The following is a 14,589-nucleotide window of genomic DNA, read 5'->3' as shown; positions in this document are numbered from 1 at the left end:
AGTGACTTCTTTGTTCCTCTTCTCTCTTCTCACATTAGCACAAATGTGCTCACATTTATAGCAAGTGAAAACACACAGGATTCATGACAAGCACTATTAATGCTATATTGTCCAGAAGCTTCCAATGTGTTAACTGGGATTATCCAGTTGTCTGAGGTTCAATTTCCATACTGCATCTGCTGAATACAATACAAAGTTATCAGTCCCCTGTGTATTTAGAAGTGCTTATATCTGTGACTATGAGAACATCATCAGGCACTACGGTTTCCTCCCATCATCCATACACTCCTTACTGTACTTCAACACTTTGTAGCACCACCTGTTCAAAAACATAGCATATATGTAACATGTTTTGGATCAAAACTGGTGTTTTTTAATAGAAGAGTAAATATGTGCAAATTGTGCATTCTCCAGATTGGGCAAACATAACAGGCTTGCACATGGGGCTGCAAATATCTTCCCGCAATGGGCATGCACGCTCTTTTTTGCCGCCCCTTCATAGACTTAAAAGGGTTGATTTGTACATTTTGTGGCCCCTCAAACCTTGCCAACCAAAGCAACATTCAGCAGTGCTAGCCCTACACATAATACAAGTGGGAATGTTGAAAAGCAACCGACTTAATGCACAGCTTTTTCATGTACCCCAAGATTTGGTGAAGAGGGACAACATGCTCAGATTTCTGAAAGCCAAAATATCACAGCTTAATGGCTGGATCCTGAGTATCAGAGTATCAATTCTCAACCATCCTGGCAGTCATCTAGCCAACCAAACACCCAGTCAGTCACCTAAACAACCAACCACCAACTGCAGGTGATGTCAATTCTTGATAGGGGGGATTATGGCTGTTTGACCCAAAAATCCCATATTTTTCTTATTTTCCACCCAAAGACCTTGTTTTCCATCCAAAGACCCCTTCTGTCTCCCAAAGAGCCCTTCTGTCTCCCAAAGACCCATACTTTTCTTGTTTTAGCCTAAAAAAGACCTTTTGGTGGAAACATAGTTTTACATCACCTGCCCTCAAAAGACCCAATGTTTAGCATCTCTCCTCCCAAAAAATACCACATTTTTATAGGATCTTCCTTCAAAAGACCCACTTTTTAGGATTTTATCTCAAACGGCCCCAACTTTTAGCATCTACCATGAAAGACCTCCATTTTTTAGCATTTTTACCCACCACTCTGCAGTGAGTAATCCTCTTTTCAAGAAGCCTTCACTATAACTGGAAGAAGAAGAAAGACCCTATTTTCACACAACACCCCCCCTCCATGTTGAAATTTGCAGCTGCACATACATGTGATAAGAACAGGCTTCAAACAATTTATTCTCCTGTCAGCCAGAATGGTGATATATCATAACCATAACAGCAAAACATAACCATTTTCGTACAACATTTGTCACAACTTGGTCACAATAATTGGTTTATTTGACACATCAAATTATAAAACACATCTACAAATTCCAGTGAGAATTACAAACTTGTGAGTTATGTTTCCTGATGTGTGCTGGTCAAATATAACCTCAATTCCTGGCCTACTTTTGATATAGAGAAAATACACTATGAACCAAAAAGCCTCATCTCTTGTGACAAAGTTCAGTCATCTCAATTTCAACAAACATAGCTTGGAAGTTGACCTCAAGTTGTAGAGAATGATTTTTTGTACCCAATACAGCCAAAGGTCATTCTATGAATGTACAAATGTATTGGGGTTAAAGAACTGTGTCCTGACAGATGAGCATGTTTGAGATGGGCTATTCCAGTTGAATTCCATACACCCCCCATGGAAGACATGTCCTTAACCTCCCACACAGGGAGTGTACACTTCAAACGTAGTCACTCATTCAGGTATCCCCGTTTGAAATTCACACTCCCTGTGTGGAAGATTAAGGAAATGTCTTCCATAGGGGGTGTATGAATTTCAACTAGAATAGCCCAAATCACCTCAATTTTCCTAGCCTACTTAATAATGAAGTAGAAGATACCCATACAAGCACACAGCACTGTGGAACATAGCTCTCTTGTTTATTCAGAGATAATTCCCCGCATCCTGATCCAGGAATTCCTTCCGGATTACAATTGCTCCCTTGAGACACCATAAAGCGCATCATTTTATCCCAAAAATATCGCACCTTCAAGCCCAATTAATATAAAGTGCAAGAGTTGAAGTCCATGTTTAACCCAATTAAGTTTTCATGGACTCTTCTTCAAGTAACTTGAAATCCTCACGTTAATCCACCATGCTAAAGTTGGCAACTTTGTAAAAACCACAGAGTTCTTTTGCGAGTCAATGTCTGGACAAAAATAACACAAAAGAAGGGTGAATTCATCTAAGGGGGAAGTGGATAACAAGCCCAGGGGCTACTCAAACCCTATGTGTTGCCATCCTCGAGCAGAACATTTCTGCAGGACAGATAAAGTGATTTCACCCAACAACATGGACTGTGTTTAGGGTCCCAATTTAGGCTGCTTTGCTAATAAGGGTAAGCTATTGGCACAATTGACCTGCAAATCAGCGCTTATGGTAGCTATTTCGATGATATGACCTAATTAGAGGTTAATAACTGCGCATCGGTTATTTGGAGGGCATTGTGAAAAATCTAAACATTTTGCTACGCCCCTCGGGATATTCCGAGGTCCAAAGCAGAATGTTTAGATTTTTCACAATGCCCGACATATTACCGATGCAAAGTTATTAACCTGATTCATAACCGTCACTTTGATCTCTTCACTGTACAAAATAACACGAAAATTTGCTCAAAATTTGCTCAAAATAAATGATTTTTACATCTTCCCTTTTCCAAAAATCGATCAGACTAAAACAGGACAACAAATAACAAAAGTGCATATCACAATCTGGTAGCGCGCAATCCAAATACGGCAGCCAGCGTGCGTGCAATTTGTGCGGCGCATAATACCGCGCTCGCAGCGCAGAGGTTACTAATATTAACTTTCGAACAATTATGCATTTTGCGGTCAATTGTGAGATATTAATGACCTTGATTTGCGTTCGCGTTTTCACAAATAACTAAATGTAATTGGATTACATGTATCACGTTTATTAATGAGGTTATGAAGTTATATTAAACTCTTTTTTCATGTTCATTTTACCCCAAATTTCATACACAGACCTACAACATCTGATTTCAAAATCAGTGACAAGGGTCCCCTTTTCAAGAAGATTTCAAAGCAGGTGATTAGGATTGGTGTTTTCACATGAAGTAGGTCAAGTCTTTTAGGCTGGAAATGTGAGGGCTTGCTAAAAGATGGTAATATTTGAGTGCCCCCTCCTCCACCCCACCCTGAATAACAAGCTGTATCACTGCAATACAGAATTCAGGGATTTCTTTCAGTGGGATTTGGAAGAGTATTGAAGAAAGTCAATATTTGGTTTAAAATTATCAGGAAATGGTTAAGTGCTTGAAGGTAGAAGCTAGTAACAAACCATGCCAATGTAACCGAGACTAAATCTATAAGTGTATTTATTAGTCACAGAATGTATAAATTGAGAAATTTCTCTCTGGAGAACTTGTGAGAAAATTCGGAAGAATACTTACGATCTTGCAAATACAAACAGCATAACTATAGAATGTATACTATGTATCCTGTGTTTTAGAAATTGGGATGGGATTTGTTTCTTATTAAGGTTAGGGTTATGATTAGGGTCTTAGGGTTACGGTACAGGGGCGTATTCATCAACCCTAAACCCTAGGGGAGAGGAAGCACACTTGCCAGGGTAAGTGTCTCAAATGTGCCAAAAATAGGCTGACTGCTCTTCTTTTGGTGTTAACCCCTGGGGCTTGGGCCCCAAGAGCAGTGGCGGCACCAGAAAAAAATGGGGGGGGGGGGAATCAACAAATTTTATTGCAAAATTGTTACAAAAAGGAAAAAGGTTCATAATTTTGGGTTTTGTTTCTTTTTTACTAGGGGGGGAGTTCTGATGGCGGAAATAATTCTGACTGCGGGCATATTCCCCCATGCCCTGCCCCATTGCCCTGCTCCACTGCCCCAGATCAACCCCCTTGCCACACACCTGGGGTTGAGACCAGGGGTACAGAATTTAGGTATATGGTGATCCGATGAAAAGTGTACGAAAAGACATTTTAATTGCATAAAAATATGAGAAATTTTAATAACATAAAATGTACTGAACATGTCTCCCTGGCTTTTTCTGACTAACACAAGCAAAGCACTTTTGGGTGATTTGTTTTGTTCTTTAATTATAAACCACATCCTTTAGACTAAAGTGTTGTAATACATAATAGCAATTTTTTGTTCATGCAGCAAGCAGAAGAAGCTGCTCTGATGCTACAAAATTATCCCACCCTGTCCTACGGCAATGTGAGTTGCAGAAATCAACTTAAAATAAATAGTTATAAAAGTAAATATTTTTAGCACCATACAGGCTCTAAACTGTGTCCTAATCATCAGTTATTGCAGAAATCATAAATAGTAGAAAAAAAGTTTCAACGGCAAAAACTTTCTAGCCGTGTCCTAATCATCAGTCACTTTCCCGTTTCTCGTTCAAAGAAACCGCTAACTCATTCCTTCAAATACCAAGGGAACAAGAGGGATTAGAAATGTGATTTGGAAAAAAATAAAAGCATTTAGTTAATATGATTCATGATGGTTAAAAACATTAGCGGAAGTTATCCTGGAAATTGGGATGTTCCGAGCGACTTGTTGCTATGGGAACAGAGTACGGCAACAAAGCTTAAATGACAAGGGTGTGGACGGGCTCCTTAAGGGTGTTGGCCTACCAGAGTATATTACTTTACTTGAAGGAGGATTGCCGTGAAATGGAATTTAAGTTAACATCTTATTAGCTTTGAGATTTCGGAGCATGAAAATTAAAGTGTTGCCCTATTTGAAAATAATGTGCAAGATCCGGAATTTAGGTATGAGGTTGTAATTCTATAGCGTAGGATGTGAATATTGAATCTTTGTGGGCTTTTTAAATTGTTGGATCAGAAAGTTTTTACCCTGTTAAGTGGCAGAAGCTGCCCTGGGGTAATCGAAAGGTGGGTTCAGGGTTGAAAAAGGCAGCATTTTTAGGCTCAAGTCTCAAGTATGAAATTCAAACTGGTTACATGTTTTCCTAAGTTTCCCCAAAAAATCTGTAGTCAAGCTTATTTTTCATCATTTTCCAGCAAAATTTTCACACATACTCAGCTTCGTTTGGAGCAGATATAAATTCACAGTCCGAACTGTAAGGTTATATTGGGAGTCAGCCACAGTGTGCAATAGAATTAAGGTACCAGTTATGTTCACCCCTGAATATCCTAAACAAATAAACAGATATGTCATAATTGCAACAAGCAGCAATATATGCATCATTTAGCTCATATTTAGTATCTCATTCATTGACCCAAGGAAAATGTAAATTCAAAAGTTGCAGTTTACTCCATTGCATACCCTCTTGTTTTTTTATACACAAAGAGTTCTTGAACAAGAGAACTAGCGCTGTGCTTTCCATTAACACATTAAAACTAGTGTTATGCTTTCATTGATTAAAACATAAAACTTTGGTTTTTGATCACTGTTTCTCTAATTCTCAGCCAATTTCAACAAATGAGGTCTTAAATCAGAGCTACAGGTATTAGCTGCTTGTTTTAATTTTGAACACACTGATCTTTGTTTAGGATACAGGGGTGAACACAACTGTTACTGTAATTATTTTGCGCACTGTATATACCATGGGAACCCTCCCTATACAAATAATTTTAATAAAGAGCAAAAACCTTGTTATCAATGTCCCAAGGTATAGCAACATTATAAATGAGTCATACCCATGCTTCAAAGCAACATTTTGGTTGTAGAGTTTATCGTCCCTAGTGTTAACCTTGTAATGTTTCCTGATATGTGTTTCAGCGAGTTTCCAGAGCCTAAAATAGCCCCAATCTTTGTATTAATTAAGGGGTTCTGGATAATACTACATAGGCCATAACCCATATGTCTTTTAAATGTCCCTGTATGACCCTACCCAACAACATGGTAAAAAGTAGATATACCATTTTCTTTTAGCTGTAGGTAGCAGAGTTCCTCTGTAAAATTAGAAAGCAAAAGGACCACTTTTTTGTGGGGGGAGTGAAGCCCACTTCCGCATCATCCACAAAATAATCCTGTGTGCTGGCCTGTCTTTTGCACACTCCTGGTATAAAGTACACTGCTAATAATAACTTGATAAAAGTTGGGAAACTTCCTATTGAAGTCTCAAGAAAGGTTAAATTGTTCGCTCAAAAATGTAACTTGACAGCCTGTTTCCATTGGCACTTATTTCCCCCGTTACGCCTCAATTAGGTCAAATCAAAAACGCACACAAAACAGATCCCGTTTTAAAAATGTCAATCTATACTTAATTCCTTGGCTTTGGGCTGGGCAACCCAGCGTCTGGTTCTCATAATTATGCTTACTTAACTCAATTCAGTAATGTCATTAACTAAACCGCTTACACTTTTCGAGTTGATCGTCAAGTTCGTTTAAACACTGCTAGTTTTTCTGCAGGCGTTTCCTGCCTTTTACACATGCAATAACACTTGGAGATCTCTTACAAGACACTTAAGGTGGAAGAGAAGAAATACATTTCTTTTTTCGTGGGCAAAGCGGATAGGGCACACCCTATAATTACCCTTTCAGTAGCAAATGTCGTGTTGATTCAACAAGTAGGTGCTAATCTGGGAAACACCTATGTTGCTGATCGTAATTTTGTTGTTTGACGGTAACTTTCTTATTTTGAATGCTTACCAAGTTTTATTACGGTAGACTGAAAGAAATGCTTGCTCTCATCTGATAAGTCCCAAGTGAAATAGGTGTAGTTACTCATGCAATGGCATGTGAGTGCTTCTGTGTGGGGGTGCCTTTGTAAAGACGTGCAAATAAGCTATTCCATTTGAACTCACACACGGGGGGTGTGAATTTCAAATGGGGGCTACCTGAATGGGTGACTCCATTTGAAATCTACACCCCACCAATTACCTATTTCCATAGGGGATGTATGGCCAGCAACTGGAACAGTGATCGGACTTTTTACTGCCTACATGGGGATACCTGCAACCGAGGATGACATTTTACTGCAACTGAGGATGACCACAGTTGTCTGAATCCGCCAAATTGAGTAATGTACATGAATCTAAATGAAGATTGCAACCCGGGGGGGTTACTCAGTACCACTGAGGCATGAGAATGATCATCCATGAAAAACCCTGACAAGTTTGAAAAAAGCCTGAAAAAGCGTGTGAAATGATGCTAAAAAGGCCAAAAATGGGCTGAAATTAAAAGAAAGTGCGAAATTTGGACCACAAAAAAGCAGGAAAATTACTCATGCCTGCAGTACAAATGATCATACGGTAGTGTCGCAAACATGGGGAGCATTTTTGGCCTTTTGGTATATCAATGACCCATTTTTCTAGGCCAATTTTGGTATATGGATAGGTCATAATAGTCCGTTCCTTTTGAAAAACCATACTCCCTCTGTGGAAGACTTCCACAGAGGGATGGTAGATTTCAAATGGAATATCGCAATGGAAACTTTGACTGCTCAATGCCAGAAGTGGGTAAGTGCAATAGCTGCCATTTGTAGCTGTCATGTGTAGTATATAGTACAAAATACAGTGGGAAAATTGCCAAATGTTCACAGGGCAGCTATTGCACTCACCCACCTCTGGCACTGAGCAGTCAACTCCCGTAATTTGAAGTTAAGTTAATCATGTATAATTTTTTGAACATGATAAACAGGCTCAGCTATGTTCAGTATGAAATGATGCATAAAGATCAACCACGACTAGCCGTCACCAATGTCGAAATCATCACACCCTAGAAAAAGATCATGCTCCATCTCTGCGATGTGCAACCACAACACCTCATCTAAATGAACCCTGTGCAATGTGATTGATTGAACACAATTCTAACTGCCACCTTCAAATATGCATATTCATGCTACTCATGCATATTCATTGCATTACATCATCAGCACTGCAATCCAACATACCTTGTCTTTTTCTGTATTGTTGTTGTTGTTTGATCTATAAACAATTACCCCATCTCTGGTAGGACTATCTTTAGATTCATCTATTTGTAAATCCTGTATGTAACATAAATCAAAATAAAAAATAGTGAAATTGAAAAAACAAAATAAACACTCCAGTAGCTGCAAACTGATGCTACACTAATCCAATGACCATAGAGAGTAAGCCATCTACAAAATGCTAACTAAAGAAATCACCTTTTCTTTAAGTATAATTATTGTTAGCATGTCTTTTCTACAAAGTTGTATGTATAAAGGGAGAGAAGATACTCAACAGTATAGAAAGTGTTTGCTTACAGCAGTAAAAGAAGAAAACTTTTCTAGAAGCTGTAAAGAATGCACAATACAGTTGGAGAAGAAATTCAACAAGAGAAAAGTACCTGCATAGGTACTTCATAGGTCAAGAACCTGCATAGGAAATCAAGTACCTGCATAGGTACTGCGTAGGTACTTCTAAAGAAGGTTTTCTAAAAATAGCAGACAAGACATTGGAAGAAGATGCTCAAGAAGAGAAGACTACCTGCCTATAGAAGATGTGGACTCAAGACGTGGAAACAAACAAGATTGAAGACATTGAAACATGGACACACACTAGTTGAAGTGAAACAAAATTCTGTCCACTTCTGCAGCAACAGTGGGCAAGAAAGAAGAAATGTTTTTTTTTACTTTTCGGGTCGTGCTTCCTTTCGTGTTTATTTGAACTCAGTAATGTCATGAACTCCAATTATAGCAATTGGATCTTGAGTTAATTAGAGATCTTGTATCCTGCCTGTGCATATATTAGCTGTGCACAGACCCTAGAAAGAAGGTCTGTGAGCTAAGTTACCAATACAGTAACAATATTTAGTTATTTACATGTAATATATCGATGGGCAAGCCACTTTCCAATCTAAAGGTATATTGGGATATTCCATTGAAAATCCACAGGGGGAGTATGTTTTTCAAATGTAATTGGTCAGGGTTAATCATTTTAAAACCCATACTCCCTCTGTATTATGGCTTTTCCTTTATCTTCCACAACTGGAGTGGGTATTTCAAATAGAAGTTACCCAACAGTATATTCGATTCGAAACTCATACTCCCTCTGTGGAAGACTTTAGCTAAATCTTCCACAGGGTTAGTGTGGACTTTAAATGGAATAGCCAATTGTAGGATTTTACATTTGGATAAGTTCAAAGGAAAATGAGGCAGCTGCTTCCTGATTGGACGCAATACCTATGCAAGTATAGGCATTGTCATATACAGCAACACCTCCACACTTTGAAATCCCAGTCTTCAAATATCTTTGCATGACGATGGTTCATAAAATCCTACAAGTAATGTGATCACTATTGTTCAATCAACAAGCTGCTAAAAAGTTTTCATCAAATTTCTAGTATTACCCCTCATATTATTCTTTACCAAAGTGATTCAGTATTCCTGTTTATTTACCATTTTACTCTCTGACGCATGTAAAAACTAAAAAGTAAGAATTTTTGTGCAATGTGCATTCATCCTTGATTCAGTGAAAGCATGGTGAAACTAACAACCCAACCAGTCAGTCACGCAACTACTCAAGCCCTGAAAATGTTTCAGTTACCATATTTTCTCTGACGCAAGAAAAAAACAACTTTGTGTGTATTTATCTTCCATTCGGTAACAAATCAACCCAACCCAGCCAGTCAGTCCATCCGTCGAGCAACCCTTCACGTTGAGTTAACATGCCCATTAAATGCTATCATTCTGGCATTTTTTCTCTGACACATGTATTTAAAAAACCAAAAATAAAAAACTTGGTGCACATTTATAGCTGATTCCGTAACCAACCCAACACACCCTAGTTAGCCAGTCTTCCGTCGAGCAACCCATCAAGTTGAGTTAACAAGCCCAGAAAATGCTACTATTTTGGCATATTTTTTCTCTGACGCATATAAAAACTAAAAATAATGCGATTCGGTAAAAACCAACCAACCCACCCTATAGCTATTCAGTCCAGTCCATCAAGCAACCCTTCAACTTGAGTTAACAAGGGCTGAAAATGTCAGACTGTTTACATTTATTGTGTCATGTGAAGGATGTGTCGGGAAATGAAGTCTCCATCATCATGGGTCCTGTGAACATATATGCACCCATGTAGTCAGGTATTCAGGTAAATTACTTGGTTCCTGCCTCACCACAGTTGCCCAGCCCAGCACTTCATCGCCCAATTGGGCGACTTACGATGTTTTTCACCAATTATTAAGAAAGAAAAATGCGGGGGGAAATGTGGGCCCTTTTGTCATTTGACCACCATGATTTTTGGTGGTTTCCAATCTCATAGCCACAGTATGGTTGAGAGAAAGATAGTAGGGCACAGATTCCTTTAGAATCAATCTGTGGCTAGCGTCACTTGCCAGTGATTTGACACACTTTGTTCAGATTGACTAGTATTTTCATCATCCATGTGTCTCATTCCTTAGCTAGCCTAAGTAAGTTTACAGCAAGGATTTGAGTCGTGATTGGCGGCTTAAATGACGGATTGACAAGATGATTGATGCTAATAGGCCAACTGAGAGAAATAGCCAGTTAAAACTTTTTACACTTAGTAAGTCCCATGGTCCCATGTTGTAACACAGGACTTGTTTGTAAAATGTCAACACAAGAAAGTAGTTACCATATTTATGGGCATTACCAGCCAAATTATAGCTTCTAACAACTATTTTGATTGGTTACAAAGAGGGCTTTACCATGTATTTAGCCAATCAGAGATATGGTAAGAATAGTCTGCAGATTTGAAGCAGATTCAGCTTCAAATTCCTGAAAGATCTAGAAGCTCAATTTCAAGTGGTTACTCAGATTATTATATCATGTAATTGACCAATCAGGAGGAGCAATAGTGCCAACTTGGGTGGTGGTTAGCAGAAAGGTGGGTACAGATTCGTGTGGCAGATTCTAGTAGGTTTAGCTATGAGTCACATATTTCTAACAAATGGGTCAGACAAGGGGGTGCTCATTTAAAATTATCCCAAAAAATCTGGAAAAGTTACCGTTTTTCCCCTCTTCTCTTTTTTGCAAGCAAATTTACAACAAGCAAAAAAAGTCCTAAAATTTTGAACAACAATCATTCCAAATTCAGAACATCAGATATATTTTTAGGTCTCTTTTCATCAAATTTGGTATGTCTTCTAGGCTTGTTCTCTGAATCCATGTTGCACATCTCACCACACCCCGGGCTTCACATACAACTTGTTTACAATTAAGATTACTAAATCAATGGAATGACTATTACAAAATATTTTACAACAAACTAATGATAGCATCCTGCACTGGCAACCAAAGAGGATCAACCCAATATTGGGATCTATATGAGTGGAAATCCTCCCAAATTTTGTCGATTTGACTTGAACCTGATTGAGGTCATAACTTCGACTGCTCAGTGCCAGAAGTGGGTGAGTAGCCTACAATAGCTGCCCTGTGAACTTTTGGCAATTTACACACAGTATATTGTACTCAACTACACATGGCAGCTATTGCACTTACCCACTTCTGGTACTGTGCAGTCGACATGCTCATCTGGCAGGACAAAGTTCTTTAACCACAACATGCTTGTGTATGGACCACACCCAAAAACTTGTTTTTCATCATCATATTCATATTCATATGGTTATTCTGAACATGACCCCATCCACTAACCAGGGCTAGAAAAAATGAAAATTTCCCTGGAAGATGATCAAAATTTCCCTCCAAATTCTTATGTATTTCTTTGTTTAAGGACTTTAATTTCCCTTCAAACTTCCAAATTTCCCGGGAAGGAGCTTCCCACTTTCCACATTTTTTCCATTCCAGGCCTGCCACTAACATTTTGTTAACTCATACACCCTGTCCAAAATCATTTCACATCCAGGGTTCCATCTTTCACTAAATGATCTCTAACAACTAAAGTATGTTCTATCAGCAGTTTATCTTATTTGAGGAAGATCCATGCATTTGGTGTAGGCATAGACCCTGGATGGCAGGGTCTATATGGTGTAGGTCATGTTCAAGCTTATACTAACTACTGTGGATGAGAAATGAAGATTACAGAAAATAATATGCTGTACTTATTCGTAGGTTACATCAGTTTGAATTTCATGGGTGACATTGAAACATGATGGACCACTTGCTCTTCTGTATTTTGTACAGGTTCAATGTACTTAACTAATTAGGGGTCTGACTAGGCTGGGCCATAATATTTACATCAATTTGCTTCAATCTGGAAGGAACTCTGATAACGTGTTTCTACATTCCTGGAAATTGAGTTAAAACGAGTAGATTTGCCCGTTTATAAATATATACAACAGTGAGTGACGCAGGTGGGATCAGGAAAAATCCAATGTACATAGTAAATGTTGATGCCAACCAGCCCCTGAGACTTGGCAATACATAAATGCTAAGACCCATCTACACTGACGGTTTTATGTGAAAATAAAGTAAATGACAATATCCTAATCAATTATTTCATATCTTCTTAAAAGCCTTGTATGGCAGCTGCGGGTCGCATGAGCCCGAATGAAAGATCAATGTCAGCTCTGTTCCCGTCCAACAGCTGAACTGAATCTATTCAATTTATTAGTAAATCCCAATCAAATGTATTTTATTCAACTTAGCTGTAGCATTTATAGGTTTTCTCACTAATGTCTATCTGTTTACTGTTAACTCAAATAATCTTTTTATCTATCCTTTTTGTAAAATGAAATTAGTTGAACTTGCAGTCAACTCCGACTACCACAGTGATCAGAAACTCTCTATTACAAGCAATGAATTCTCTATCATGAAAGAGGTACCACCTGCTTCATCCAATTTTCCAGGGGGGGGCACTCACATGTTAAGGTGGTACGGGTATGTGCGGCGGTCAAGGGTCCCTTTTTCAGGCTCTCCGGCAGCTCCTTATAAGCCCCACAATTGAATCTGCTCCAGTTCTTTGAGCCTCAAACTCTGACAATTGTAGCTCTTTAAGCTCAAATTTGGAAAAACTTTTTTTTAGCTCAACAGCTTGATGATTCAAGGTCATTTCTTGTAATATTAATATTTGCCAAAATGAGGAACAAGTTTCAGAATGCCACCTGGTTGAATTCTATCCCAGAACCTTAAGTCTTCCAATCAGCTGAATCTCATTCACTGCCAAAATTGACTTGATAATTCAAGGTCATTTCTTGTATTACTACCTATATGGAAGTGAGGTATACACAAGAATATATCACAGGTGTTTTTCCTTGCCCCGCTCCTGTTGCAGTTTTATTTTAATGTATTGTCTGGTGATTAAATGTGCATACATGTAATTGAATCAGGTGCACCAGAAGATCCTTATATCCAAGCAAAGGAAGTACATAAGCCATGAAAATGATGATTATGAAAAAGGAGTGTATCACAGGTGTTACCCCTTGGCCCACTTCTGTTGCTGTTGTTTTTTAATGTACTACATGCAGTTAGCCTGGTGATTGAGTATGCATACATATAACTGAGTCAGGTGCACCAGAAGATCCTTCTTATATCCCCACAAATAAGGTTAATAAGCAATGAAAATGACTTTGAAAAAGGGTGTATCACAGGGGGCTCCCCTTGCCCCACTCTTGTTACTGTTGTGTTTTAATGCACTAGCTTTTAATTAGTGTGGTGATTGAGTGTGTAGTGAGTCAGCTGCAACAGAAGATCCTTCTTGCATATACAACCAGACAATCAACAGGTGTATTGTCAATGGTCAAAAGGTACAACATACACAACAAGGAAGAAGTTGAATCTCTGCACTGCCAGAAATCTATTGTCCAATGAGGATTTTTATTGCCAAGGTCAACTGTTCAAATATGCCTCTTGGTCTTTGGTTCAAACAAGTCTACACAACAAATTAATTTTCTGACGACTTCTGGTTATACTCCTGAAGTGTCCAAGCACAAGCTTTTTTTCTGGCAAGTTCTGTTTAATAATGTCCAAGCACAAGCCAACAGTGAATTGGGGAGTGGTCCCATACCTACCAATAAAACAGCCCTGGGAATAAGGCAAAAACTTCCCACAGAAATCAGAATGTCGAACTTGTTCAGATATTGGCATGGTTAGTATTCAATCAATTATACTATTAAGTTAATGCAACATTGCACTTTTTATGGGTTGGATATAAATGTAATCTAGACTATGTAGGATGGAAATTATAGCACATGTAGCACATGCAAGTTGTATCAAAATGATTGGTACCCATCAGTTTTCATTGATAAAAATTCAACAAAAGATCCACCTAATTTCATAACAAGTCATAAACTATACATTCTAGACATTTCAAGAGTATCCAATGTTGTATGGTTTTTCAATGAATATCAAAATTGATGTGCAGGAATTGAGTTTTAAGGTGTACAAGTGCGAACGCACACTTTAAATCACCAGTCCTGGCTGTTTTTACAGCACACCTCAATTTCCTAAACTTCTTAAAGAATGCAATTTAATAGCACACCTGACAGCCCGCCTTAATGTTTCCAGAAGGTCTTATAAGTAGGCTGAAGTTTACAGGAAAGTCCATCTAGAGAACAGGGCTAGAGAATTGACATTTCCCATATTGTTGAGCCTTTTTCGCTAAGGATAAGAACG

At 38.5% G+C, this 14,589-nt stretch overlaps 1 protein-coding gene across 1 annotated transcript in view; it reads right to left on the bottom strand.

Moving 5' to 3' along the window:
- The window catches only part of LOC140160822 (uncharacterized), an 84,980-nt gene that overhangs the window by 17,424 nt on the left and 52,967 nt on the right, over nt 1-14,589 (bottom strand). The window contains 1 exon segment of the mRNA XM_072184132.1: nt 7,984-8,076. Coding sequence (XP_072040233.1) covers nt 7,984-8,076 — 93 coding nt within the window.

This window comes from Amphiura filiformis, chromosome 9 (assembly GCF_039555335.1).
Source record: "Amphiura filiformis chromosome 9, Afil_fr2py, whole genome shotgun sequence".
In the NCBI taxonomy this organism is placed as follows: Eukaryota; Metazoa; Echinodermata; class Ophiuroidea; order Amphilepidida; family Amphiuridae; genus Amphiura; species Amphiura filiformis.
The sequence above is the reverse complement of the archived record's forward strand: the minus strand, read 5'-3'. Positions and strand labels throughout refer to the sequence as shown.